Genomic DNA, 13,634 nt, shown 5'->3' with positions numbered 1-13,634 from the left:
CGGCGAGAGGCGGGGCGGCGGCGGCGAGGAGAGGCCGCCCAGCGCGGGGCTCTCGCCGTCTGGCTGCCTGCATGGCGCTGACGTCACGGGGCTGTAACGTCGAAAGAAACCCGGGAATCCAGGCTGCGGACAGCCAAACTTCGCCTTTTCTCTATGGCCAGCTTTCATCCTATCATATGCTAATACGTCTATGGTTGAAGCTGCGGAAGGGCGGAAGTTCCTGCGGGGAAGAACCGTCCGGTGAGCCCCGCGATCTTGGGAAGCTGAGTTCCCCCCTCGAGAACCGCCCCTCTCCCGCCGCCCTTCTTCTTCTCCGCTGCCCGCGTATGGTCCCGCCGCGTAGCATCCTCTCGGCGCCCAGAGCCCGGGGGGCTTCCTGCTTGCCATGGCGAGCGGCAGCAGCCTGGCGGCGGTAGCTGGCCTCGCAAAAGCTCCCGCCGCTGGAGGCCCCTTTGCGCCTGCCGGCCGCCTGTCGGCCGCCTGCTCCTGGGAGTGCCGGGCGGACCTGGCGGGAGTCCTGCGCCTCGTCCCGGAGGGGGAAACCGACCCCTGGGACCCCCGCTGAACGGGTGAGGAAGGCGCCCGAGACTGGGGGGGGGGATCCACACGCCCCAGGTCGCGGGCCTTCCTGTTCTCTGGAAGGAGCCCCGGGAGCCGTGGGAAGGAGGCGAGGGGCAGCCAAGACGGGGCCTCGAGGGGCTTGGCGGGGGGCTGCCCCTCTTCCAGACACCCCCCAACCCCCCAGAATGACCGCCAAATGCTGAACAAGCATCAAACAACCACAGAGGCTTCCGCGTCGTGACTCAGCGGGCAGAGTGTAGGTGTGTTTTTGCACGAAAAGGATCCCAGGCACATGAGTTCCCGGCGTCGATCCCTGCCTTGGAAACCTTGGAGAGCTCCTGCCCTCCAAGTGCAGACCCGCCACTGTCAACTTTTTCCACATTGAACCCAAACACATTGCACTTGGGGGACCAGCTTCTTAAATCTTTGGCCAGATAGTTTGCACGGTTGCACTTGGCACTGCGACCCAATTTGGATCAATTGGAAGACCAGTGGGTGTAGCAGCAGCCTGGCAAGAATAGGCTCTTGTCCTCATTCCACTTTTTCAATCCACCCTTCCCCCTCTGGGGTAGCTTTACTTGCTCTAGAACAGTGGTTCCCAACCTTTTTTGGGGCCATGCCCCACCTAAACATCTCTAAAATCCTGCCCCCCCCCATGACGTATAATTCTTACTATTCAAAAAGTGAATAAGTAAAAAGTGACCTTTCCCCATCTGGCATGGTGGTGTGCCTCGAGATTTTTTTCATGAAACAAGTGTGCCTTTGCCCAAAAAAGGTTGGGAAACACTGGGTTAGGCTAAGAGATGTGCCTGGTGTAAGCAGGACTGTTGAGTGGTGAGTTGAAGCCTGGTTTCCCAGATCCTAATTGGACACTCTTAACTACAGTGGTAAGGGACGCAGGTGGCGCTGTGGGTAAAACCACAGTGCCTAGGACTTGCCGATCGTATAGTCGGCGGTTCGAATCCCCGCGGCGAGGTGAGCTCCCGTCTTTCGGTCCCAGCTCCTGCCCACCTAGCAGTTCGAAAGCACCCTTAAAGTGCAAGTAGATAAATAGGGGCCGCTTTATAGCGGGAAGGTAAACAGTGTTCCGTGTGCTGCGCTGGCTCACCAGATGCAGCTTGTCACGCTGGCCACGTGACCCGGAGGTGTCTGCGGACGGCGCCAGCTCCCGGCCTATAGAGTGAGATGAGCGCACAACCCTAGAGTCTGTCAAGACTGGCCCATACGGGCAGGGGTACCTTTACCTTTTTAACTACAGTGGTACCTCTGGTTAAGAACTTAATTCGTTCTGTAGATCTGTTCTTAACCTGAAACTGTTCTTAACCTGAAGCACCACTTTAGCTAATGGGGCCTCCCACTGCCGCTGCGCCACCGGAGCACGATTTCTGTTCTCATCCTGAAGCAAAGTTCTTAACCCAAGGTACTATTTCTGGGTTAGTGGAGTCTGTAACCTGAAGCGTTTGTAAACCGAGGTACCACAGTACTATGCTATACTGATTCCGAGCAAATATGCATAAACTCATGCTGTATTCAAATTATGTTATGTATTTTCACATTCTGTGTTCTGTGTTGGAAGGGATTTGCATGATGTGGGTGTGTCCCTCTCCTTAGTCCTGCCCAGCTCTGTCATTAGGGAAGCTGTATCAATAGGCCAGCTGAAGCCACTGCCTGCAGCATCCCTAGGGTGGGGCTGGTGCGGCAAAAGAGTATCTTTCCTACCTTCCACCTTGTCTGGTATGAGCAGCAGAGCTGTGCTGCTCCATCAAGCCCTGCTGTTGTTGGCCAGGGACTTGGATTGACCCCTGAGCTTACAGGTAGGAAAGGACCCTGATCCAATCTACCTCACACATTCCATTTGTTTCCACCTGATTATTGGAAACTTTACAACTCGCAGTACAGGCAAGCAATAAGGGGCAAACGGCAGAGCACAGCATCATTCAAAAAGACATAACATAGCTCTAACCATCTGCAGCTGGATCTCAAGAGGTGCATGTGCCAGATTGCCTGCCTGTGTCTCTTCTCTGACTTCTCACAGTGACAGCACTTAACCAAAGCAAAGGTAAGGGAGATGATGCTGGGGACACATCAGACAAGGCTGACAGCCACATCCATCTCATGAGCTCAATAGTAAAAGAATCATTTGGCAAGTTAGGGAAAGCATGATCCCCCACCCGTCTTAATGAAATCAAACACAATAATCTGTTTAACATCTGACATTCATTTATGGAAATTTCCCACTATTATTTTCCAACATCTTAAATATACAACACACCTCAGAGAAGTAAGTGAACGATAGATTCAGGGTAAGCTGTGGATTCAAAATAAGCCCTTTCCCATCCTAAAGTGGGGTGACTTTAATGAACCCACATACTGAATAAAGTTAGCTTGGAGAAAGAATAATTTAAAAACCAGAATATGACACCGGATTTCAGTTAATAATTTATCTTACCCCTTCAAATAAATGTAAACTGGACATTTTTCTAAACTTGTGTGCTGACTTTTATGTTTTATTTTGACAATCAAAAATAAACAAGTATTTCTGTATCCCAATGGTATATATTTAGCAGACATTTTCGTATTTTGCCTCCATTCAATTAAATACATATTCCTGTTGAACATTCTCTATACATTTTATACATAAAATATGTAAAAATACAGTAATAGGTTCATTTATTGCACATACAAAGTAAATTATGCTTGCATTTCTCTTTGCTCATCATTACACAAGTATCCTCTGCAATATATTATTGGCCTGAATATTTTAATATAATCCAAGTTTACTAGTATACTGAAATATTAAGGAATAGAAAATCTGTTATTCATAGTGCATTCTAAATTTATTCTAAGTACCATCTGCCTGACAAAGTTCCCTGGTTTAATCTATCATATGTAAACCACTGAGGAAAAATATAAAATATTTCATTTCAAAATTAAGTATTTTGAAATTGTAGACTTCTTTTCAACACACTGCTGTTCCCAACAGGCAAATCAAGTTCTCATTGTGCCATATACATAAAACTCACAGCGACTTAGAGTTGTTAAGCGAACACCCTTGCCTTAGGAAGTACTGGCCTGATACTTTGTAGCCTAAATTCCAATAGATCCAGGTTTTACAGTGTGCAGTTCCAAGATTTAGCCAGAGGATGGTGCCACTTGCACTGCTCAGTTACCCTACTACAGTAGTGGTCGTATCAGATTTCCTTCTATGATGCCTCCTTATCTGAGGAAGTGTTTTACAGTCAGAGGACTGATTTCAGTCTGAACCACAACCACACTAACATGGGCCTGCTAGTATAGAGAAAAAGAAGTCGAAGGTCAGGAGCCATTTCAAAAGGCTGAAAAGGTTGAAACGCATGGGGGAAAGCAAAGAGGGAGGGAGAATAAGTGATGGTGGAGCGTGTCTGTTATTGAGATACTGAATTCTAATTCTAGGGCTGAATATAAATACAAGAGGTGAAAACCTGAGGTAGTACTAGGAGATTGCAAGGGAGATACGGGCAGAGATCCTTTTTTCAAAAATCACAGAAAACCACTCAACTATGATAGCTCCAGAAGTAGATAGCTAATTAGGCTTTTGTAGCATGAGCAGAACCCATACACTGTTCATTTGCTATCATGAGCCAGCCAAAGCGAAACATATTTAAAGCCCACTGATTTTAATGTGAGCATTAAAAAAGTGTAGTTAACTCCCTTTTAATTTGACAGAATTTAACTTTGGATTGCGTGAATTTTAAAGAATGCTTTTTAGAAAGGTGCCACTGAAATTTTTAAATATAATGTCTTTATTTGATGTAGAAACCAAAACATAAATCACATTCCAAAGCTTGTGTAAGCATTCTTCAGAACTCCCGTACCAATGAATAGGTACCATTTCCTTTCAGTGTAAGGGGTTTTAACCCCTGTTGAAACAGATAACAAATTCCTGCATGCATTTGAATCTTCATGTCTTATCTCCAAAGTGCTGGAATGCAGTATTTAAAATAAATTCTGAATATGATTGTGCATAAAAAGGTACATCTGAGTAAGCTACATTGCTCTAAATGTGGGTGGGTGAGTGATGGATTTGTTGGGATACATACGTAATCTGGAAATGATCAGTCACTGAAACTGATTGATTTACTTTCAATTATCAGATTAAATGTGGATCATCATGGATTACTACAGGTCACAACAGCTCTCTCTCCAGTGCTGGGATTATAACATAATATCAATAAATTATCATTAAAATTGGAATCAGTGAGGTGGGCATGGAGACATTCTGGATGTATTCTGCAAGAAACTACTCAGAGATAGATGGATACCTATCTGCATGACACACTCACTGCTGTCCCATTATACAGCTTGTTAAATTGACTCTTGTTTTTAGCTGGCAGTGGGTTATATCCAACTGTGCTGCTCTGCTGGTAAGCAAAGCTGCTGTGACTGGAAAGGGAGGGAAACAATTTCCCATGATTCCTCCTCCCTCTTGCAGCCCCTTACTTCCCTTAAATATGCTCTGGAAGTCCCCCCCCCCACGCCAAACTGCTTTCCTCCCCATTCCACTGATGGAAGCCTTACCATCGGCTAAGACACATAACTGGCTGGAAGCCAATGGCTACAATTTAAAGAGTATCCTAGAATATGAGGGGTTCAGTGCACAGGAGAAACTTGGATTGTCCTGAAGCTGAAAAGGAGCATCCACAAAGAGATTACAATTTTTCTTTAAAATTCTCCAAGTCCTAAAAGTAGATCACGTGCTGCACAGGTAAAAAATAAGAAGTAAAAAAACTGCATTTCACATGCGGAGCTAGTCCCACTGTCCTCTGTACAATAGAAATAATATGCATAAATCCATATTATTGAGGACAGTAATAAACAGCAGCCCTGATCCTTTGTAAGAGACAGCAACATACCCCCACCCCCATATTTAATAAAAAAGAAGTTGAGTACAGTCGGTAGTGTATATATTGTGTAAATCACAGAAACTAAGAAAATGTATAATTGTAAGTTATCCAGTCACCACCCTAAAATGTTGGGTGTGCAGTAAATCAGCATGCTTGACTATATGGTGCTTTGCAGATATAAATGGCAGAGAACATAATGTACGACTAGAAAGTATATTTGGATATCTGTAAGCAAATGCAAAACACTACTAAACCTTAGGCTACGTAAGTACAATCCTGGTAACAATACACACAACATAACAGCCTGTTTTTGACTCTGCAACTTGTATTTCAAACACAATTCAACATATAATATCTCACAGAGTGTAATTCCATAGACCAACACATCATGCAAACAGAACATATCAAGAGAAATTAAAGTCCAATGGATGGTCCGGAGAGTTAGAATCTATACTGCCTCTCTGTTTAAAAAGGAACTTTGGCAAGTGATTCGATTAACTGAATTTATTTTGTTCCATGTTTCTGTCATACAAGAATACGGTATGTAAACTTGTTGTTTAATTTGTATGTTATGTTACTTAGTTTGTATAAGGATTATGTTACATCATGTTTGTTTAATTTAGAATATGCACAGCTGACAAAGCCCGGTTGGGCAAAACAAGGTATTATCCCAGAATCCTTGTCATGCCATACCTTCAAGTTTTCCATCTGATCCGATATCTACATACAAGGAACATTAGAATCCTCAAAGCAGCGATACAGTCATACCTCAGGTTGAAGTAGCTTCGGGATGAATATTTTCAGGTTGCACTCCGCGGCGACCCGGAAATAATGCAGATGCTCAAAATGATGTCATGTGCGGAAGCGGCGAAACACAACCCGTGCAGACAAATCTTACGTTTACTTCAGGATGCGAACGGGGCTACGGAATGGATCCCGTTCGTATCCAGAGGCACCACTGTACGTGGAACATCATAAGATAAGCATATCATATTGTGGTTTTTGTCAATATGCCAATTTAGGAACCAAATGGACTTGTGAGATATTATATGTTGAATTGTGCTTGAAATAGAAGTTACATAGTCAAAAACAACCTGTTGCATTGTGTTTGTTGTTACCATATCTATAAGCAAAGTCAAATGTTCCGAAAAAGTAGCATAGTGACTATAGTCATGGTGCGTATCTGAATACACTCCCATGTCAAGCACTCCTTGAATGTGAAAAGGGAGCACATAAGGTAGAAAGGTTCTGTTCTAATGGTTCTGTTCTAATCTACTCCCTGATGTACTCAACTTTCTGCATATAGAACTCAACATGCATTCAGAAGAGAATCAGTTCTAGAAGAACTGTGCAACATGCCTTTTTTTGAATATATGAACTGACAGAATTGTAAAGTTAGAAGGGACCCCGAGGGTCATCTAGTCCAGCCCCCTGCAATGCAGGAATCTCAACTAAAGCATACACAACAGAGTAGAACTACAGCAATGTTTTAAAGGAACACGATTAGTGAATGGCACAGGCTAACTCTTAATGGTCGCACAAACAGAAAGCCTGTGCAATCTCTCTCTCTCTTCCCCACTCCCTTCTATACTCCCCCGAAAAAGCCTTCTCAAAAGGAGAGGGCTGCACAGTGAGGGTTGTGTTATACTAGCTTGCAGTGGGAGGGGGGGGGACACCAAAATTAGGTGGAAGAATTTTGCTCTAGTCTCTGCTGTACAGTCCTCTGCCTCCCCTTTTTGCAAGAGAAAGGTAGAGAAAGAGACTGTTTATGTGAGCTGCAACCCTACTTCTGTATTAAGGAAAAATCAGGCACAACTCCAGTTCATTTCTCAATTCATGTTTTTTAAAATTTTGCTTATCCGAAATTGAAATTTCACTACAGTATTCAGTTTCCAAGCACATTGTTTCAAATGCATTTTGGGGATTTAAATAATGAGCATGTGGGCTTATATTCTGAGAAACATGAAGTTATTTCCACTTACACATGACGTGATTTTGTTCCTCCACTCTGGTGGCAGCTCAACATGCCCCTTCCAAAAGCAGCAACACAGGATGCTGAAACTGCATCCTCTGCTGTTTGATGGGCAGATGCCAATCAGCATAGTAAGCTACCCTACTTATGTGTGCATCTAGGTGCTTTGTGCATGCACCAGCTTCTCAGAATGCAAGGCATTGTTTTTAAAGTAAGAAATCATAGTAAATTTTGTATTAGAGAACAGATAAAAGCACAATATTTACATGTACTGCTGCATTTAAGAAAACACAAAAATAACTTAAGACTTTCAGAATTGATTACAGCTACAGTAGTCTTTCATAGAAAAGCAAATAAGCTTGTGAATTTAATACTCTTGATTCTGTAACTGCTTGTACATGGGTATCACTGACATATACCCACTGTCCTACAGTGGCTCCTACAGAGTCTTTCAAACCTGAAATGCAAAAAACAAAACAAAAAGAGTTATTAATTACCATCATAGTGCAAAAGAGAATACAATATGACCAAGCCAATAACTGAGAGTTTTGAAGGTTTGCTATTGTATAAAATTCACTGAAACTTTGTTTTCCTATTCTCAGTACTGCCAGCTTTGAACACTGTCTCAGCAAAAGAGTACAAATGAGGAAAGGCAGTGTTTTCCCAACTGCATGTTAGAGTGAGCTAGGGCGGCTTTGAAAACTGAAGCTACTTTGTTGGATACCTCCACTGCTCTGTGCTTGGGCAGGGAGACAAGGGCCAGTACTGGGGGCGGGGGGGGGGGGCAGAGAAGAAATGGAAATAAAAGTGCACAGAGCACCAAAACCCCACTACATGAGCAGTGGATTTCTCCTCCTTTCTAGCCTCTTGAGATTTCACTAGAAACTTGTCCATGTTACAAATACATTTCTTCTTCTGTGCAGGCTACACACTGATATTTAAAAAAAGAGAAAACTTAGCTTCTGAAGATATCCATGTCTACAATTTATGGGGCTGCTTTGTAAATGTAGAATCATTGAGTCTACAGCACAGATATCCAGCAGTCCTGGATAATACACAGAGTCCTGAACAATGTGAAATGGCATATTATCTCCAATGTAGAAGATACAAGATTTCAGCAGTAAATGTTAAGAAGAGCCCTGCTGGCCCATATAGACCAGCACTCTTTTGTCTTGGTGGCCAACCAGATGCCTATGAGAAGCCTATGCTCAGAACCTAAGTGCAATAGTGCTCTCCCCACTGACTTCCAACAACTGGTATTCAGAGGCTTACTGCTTCCAATATAGCCATCATGACTATTAGCCATTCATAGCCTTACTGTCTGTGCATCTGTCTAATATTTTAATGCCATCCAAGTTGGTGGCCATTATTACTACCTTATGTGGGAGAAAATTCCACCGCTTTAATTATTATGTGCTGTCTGAAGAAGTACTTCCTTCAGCAGGTCTTGAATCTCCCAGCATCCCGATTCAAAAGTTACTATTTATGACCAAAGGCTGAAAATCTTGAATGTGGAAATTATTGCAAGCGTAAGAAACGGAATGTCTTAATTGTCCTTTTGCTGGAAAAAGGTGGATCTAAAAGATAAATGTTTATTGTAGCCTGCAGAAGTACTGAACTGATAAAACCAACTGCGTGATACCGAGAAAAGGGCATGCATTTAATGTACTAGATGTGCGTGTCCCAAAATTACATCCTTTTCTTTAGGTACATACCTTGAACATTTCTGTTGCTAGAAATGTGCTCCAAAATCTTTTTGGATGGTGCTCTGACTTTCACATATGCTGCATAGTGACCTCCTCGCATGGACCCACTATGCTCCACTATTCCATAAAGAGAATAGAGAACTTTCCCACCATCTGCCACATTCTTCATTGCAAAAACAAAAGGGAGACGGAAAGGGGGAAATGTGATTTCTATGCAGTCAGTTTTGAGAACATACTCAGCTTAAAAATATAACAATTAGCAAAAACAGTGACAAGCCTTCACTAATTCTACATCTTAGGCTAGCAAAAGGTGTGTTTTTGTGTGTGTTTTTAAGCTATTACCAATTCAATACAGAAATGAGGCTTTCTGTGATTTAAGGGGAAGCCTTAGGCTTCACTTGAAAACAAAGACAGCTGTAAAACCTGAAGCCTGAAATTATCTTTGAAATACTGTATAAATTGAAATGGTCTTCTGACACGCCATACCTTGCAAGAAGCAGAACAAAACGGAGCCAAGTCCAAAATAAGAGGGAAATCCACATGACGGTTTACTTTCCTTAGACTCATACCAGCCTGAAGAAGAAATGAAATATTTACTGTTTCTACTTGAGTGCCACCTGAATCCAGCTGTACTGCAAAAGCACAGTACTGAACTTTTTTAATTCAAAAATTCTGAATCGACTACAATGACAAGAACAGTATACATACACTGACAAATTTATTTATTTATGGTACTTGATATGTTGATAAGAAAATTGCTAAATTCACTCATGCAGAAATGCAACATAGAAGGCTAAATTGCAGTACCACGAAGAGAAAAGCTGCATCTGTTGAAATTATGTATTGTACAGAACTAAACTGCATTTTTGAAAAATCCTATAAATCTAAAGATCCGCTTACAAAATGGCTTAGTCATTTCTACATTATATATTTATAAACCACACAGTCATAGAAAATATAACAAGGCAGCACACAACATTAAGAGCCAACAAATCCTACTCAGAGTAGACTCTTTGAAATTCATGAACCTTTGTTAGTCATGTGTATTAACTTCAATGGGGTCTGGTCAGAGTAGGATTAGCAATGGATACCACCCTAAAACACAATTTTCTTTGGCTGTGTATAAAAGGATCAAGTCTTTGACATTTCTTCCACAGTCAAAATGTGACATGGATGAGGATAATTTTCATCAGCAGAAGAACCACTAGTCACTCTGGTGAAAATACAGTTTTACAGAAATTCAGTACAGTCCAAAATTATAACTCCTTTCAATAACACCTTATTTCAAGACTTTACCTGATGAAATCTTTTCAGATGGAGAACAAGAACAGCAGGAACCGAAGAAATCAACAGCTGCTTCCTGGCATTTGTATATACACCTTCTATTTTCTTTTCTATACAGAAAAAAATATACCAATTTAAAAAGCATGGCAGTATTTTTTATTTTCTGTAGTATTTTAAGTATGCATACAATCCCCACAAAAATCCAGAAAGATGAATGTTTAGTAAAAGTCCTATATTCCTATTTTTCAAATGGCAGCTGAGGTTAAATACGCAATGATTTCCCTAAAGTCACCAACACAGCTAAATATCTGAGCCAAAAGTCTCCAAGATTTAATTCCATTAGACTTTCTACTGAGAACACTGGCTCAGTGAACATATTGAATGTTCAAAAATGGTCAGAAGGCCCTCTCCTTTTTTGCTGGATATTTTGGACATAATATTGGAGAAAAAATATTTCAGATTTGATTATTAATTTTAGTGTCAAACTAAAGGAATAGCTCTGGGAAAACCTGTCGCCCCTAGCGCAGCAAATTTATGTAAGTCCTACTTCAATAGCAACCATCAATTCTGAAAAGAAGAAAAACCTTCATGTACGGTACAGCAAGTATATGATACACAGATATTTATATTACTGCTAATCAGGACTGTGTGCTTTCCCCATGTTTTATACAGGTGAACATAGATGATATTCAGTTTACTAATCATATGGACTTACAACAGACACAGTGTTCGATGTTATGATTTATAACTCACACATACAAATTTGTGTAAAAAAAATTACAGTAAATCCACTTTTAAAACAGATTAGATACAGTCATGGAAGAAACACTTATCAATTTTTAATTAGCCTGGACACTCAAAACAGTGTCTCCATGCACTGAAGCAATATATCTCTGATAATCGGGTGCTAAGGGCAAACAACTTGTGGAAGTAGACAGACCTCAGTCTGGTCCAGCAAGTCATATTGCTAAACTCCTAAATTAGGTTCTGAAGGGAGTAAGTTTCTGCCAGAGAAAATTCAGCTAGAGGCAACTATTGTCACCTAGCCACTCTCCAACTGCATTATTTCCCATGTTTACAAATCACAAGACAAATCTCCATCTCTTTCACGTTGGAGTGATTTTGCTCAGAGGAACTGGGAGACATCAATAGAAGAAAAACACTGTAAATGCATTTTGGCCACAAGAGGGCATTAATATACAAATACAAATTAATGAAAGATGGTGACAAATGTATTTATTTAGGTCCTCTAGAATATATAAATCACACATGCGCGTATAGATAAAACCTATTTATGCTACTGGAATAAATTACATATCTGGGGAATCTGCATAAATTTCATCAATCACAAGCTTTGTATTATATGCCAATTAGAGTTAAGGTTTTGTGGAGTTGTTTTTTTAATTTGAAGTGCTTTGAATGTATCACATCAATATGTAATTGAGTGCATTTGTAGCCAAAATGGCATTATTCACACAGAAGAGGGAGGTTATTAGCATGGTCTGGAGAATCACAAGTTCTGTAGAGAGACAGCCCAAAGAGGACTGAGCTTGCCTGAGTGAGCATAGAATGACAACCAACTGTCCCGAATCCTGCATGGGAGCACTGCACACCACAACCTTATGTTGCAGGCCCCATTTGTGCTTGTTTCATACAATTGTAATGGTTAAAAAGATTTAAGAAGAACTGTACTGAGGTTAAAAAGATTTGCAAAGACATGGCGAGATGAACAGGTTCCCCTCAAAAATGCACATTAGTTCAGTCTCTTAAATGTCACTGGTTGCAATCATACAGCTTTTCAGGGTCTCTTGGTTATACAGCCAGAATCCAAAGGACTATTTTAGGCCGATCAAGGTCTTGGAAATGCCCAAAAAGAGTTCTGAATTTTATCTCTGGAGTGGACTTTCATGCCGGGTGACAAAAGGTCTTTGAAATTCCTCTCTGTTTCAAATGCAGTTTACCATGCAGGATGGTGGCTGCTTTTGAAGGCATATACAGTGGTACCTCTGGTTACGTACTTAATTCGTTCCGGAGGTCTGCTCTTAACCTGAAACTGTTTTTAACCTGAAGCACCACTTTAGCTAATGGGGTCTCCCGCTGCTGCCGCGCAATTTCTGTTCTCATCCTGAAGCAAAGTTCTTAACCCGGGGTACTAATTCTAGCGGAATCTGTAACCTGAAGCATATGTAACCTGAAGTGTATGTAACCCAAGGTACCACTGTAATCCATTCCCCGTCCCCCCGCAAGTGTGCCAGAATCATACACTCCCTTGGACCCTGGAAAGTTGTCTATGTGAAACAATATACTCAGCCACCATTTCATTACCTGTGAAATTTCCTTTCTTCTGGTGCTTCTGTTTCCGTTCCGTACAGTTCTCACACAAAAGTTTGTTGTTTCCCATTAAGAGCTCCACATATGTAAACTGGTAGAGGCATGACTGGACTGAACATTCTTTAGAACTAGTTATGTAACATTGAGAAAGAGTCTGGAAAGCATTTTGAGGGTTTTGCAGTAATGTGGGGTTCTCTGCTGAAACGTCTATGTTGTTGGACAGACTTGACAGCTGATCTCTACTGAGAGTCCCTTCAGTCTCACTGACACCACTACCCAAGCAGAGGTTTGATAAGCCAGTAGTAAGTCCCTCTGTACCGCCATCACTTGATTTGTTACACTGTGATTTAATGCTTGCAGATAAATGTTTATGCTCATCAGTGCACAAGCCAGGTGTGCTACAAGCTCTGCTGGAAGCAGTTTGCTTAGAATGACTTTCGCTTTCAGACGCCTCACTGTCTGCACCAATGCTACTTTCAGAATGACTTGCTTCTTTTTCACTGCCTTCAGTCTGACTTCCATTTGCTGCAGATTCCATTGCCGAACTGCTGTCTCCTGTATATGGAACAGCAGATCTGCCTTCACCTTTAGTGCTTCTGACTTTTTTGTGCATGATAAAATGTCTTGTTTCTTCTTCAGCAGAGGAGGATTTTTTGGCAAATCTTCTTTCATGATTTTCTTGGTTCTGTCAATTACCACATCATTAGCAAAAGGGAGGGGAAAAAACCCAAACGTAAGTCTGTTGAAAATCCATAAAAGCATTGCACTAACTCTTAAAAGCATTTCGAAAAGATGGTTTTTTTTAAAAAAAAAAACACAACAGTATTTATACATTTGCTTTAAAATGTCTTTGGCGGTGTACTCCAACCTGAAATATCCTACCTTTCTGAGACAGAA

The 13,634-nt window shown here is 41.6% G+C and overlaps 1 protein-coding gene across 4 annotated transcripts in view; it reads right to left on the bottom strand.

The window, feature by feature from the left end:
* Nucleotides 1–3,047: 3,047 nt before the first annotated feature.
* Nucleotides 3,048–13,634, bottom strand: part of USP45 (ubiquitin specific peptidase 45) — a 59,946-nt gene continuing 49,359 nt past the window's right edge. For all 4 annotated transcript variants that reach the window (XM_028723040.2, XM_028723037.2, XM_028723038.2 and 1 more), the window contains exons 14-18: nucleotides 12,732–13,422; nucleotides 10,419–10,516; nucleotides 9,609–9,695; nucleotides 9,132–9,285; nucleotides 3,048–7,873 (exon numbers count right to left, since the gene is read on the bottom strand). In XM_028723040.2, the coding sequence (XP_028578873.2) occupies nucleotides 7,743–7,873; nucleotides 9,132–9,285; nucleotides 9,609–9,695; nucleotides 10,419–10,516; nucleotides 12,732–13,422 (1,161 nt within the window). In that variant the 3' untranslated portion in view covers nucleotides 3,048–7,742. The remainder of the gene's footprint in view (nucleotides 7,874–9,131; nucleotides 9,286–9,608; nucleotides 9,696–10,418; nucleotides 10,517–12,731; nucleotides 13,423–13,634) is intronic.

This window comes from Podarcis muralis, chromosome 3 (genome assembly GCF_964188315.1).
Source record: "Podarcis muralis chromosome 3, rPodMur119.hap1.1, whole genome shotgun sequence".
NCBI lineage: Eukaryota > Metazoa > Chordata > Lepidosauria > Squamata > Lacertidae > Podarcis > Podarcis muralis.
This window is presented reverse-complemented; position numbering and strand designations above follow the sequence as displayed.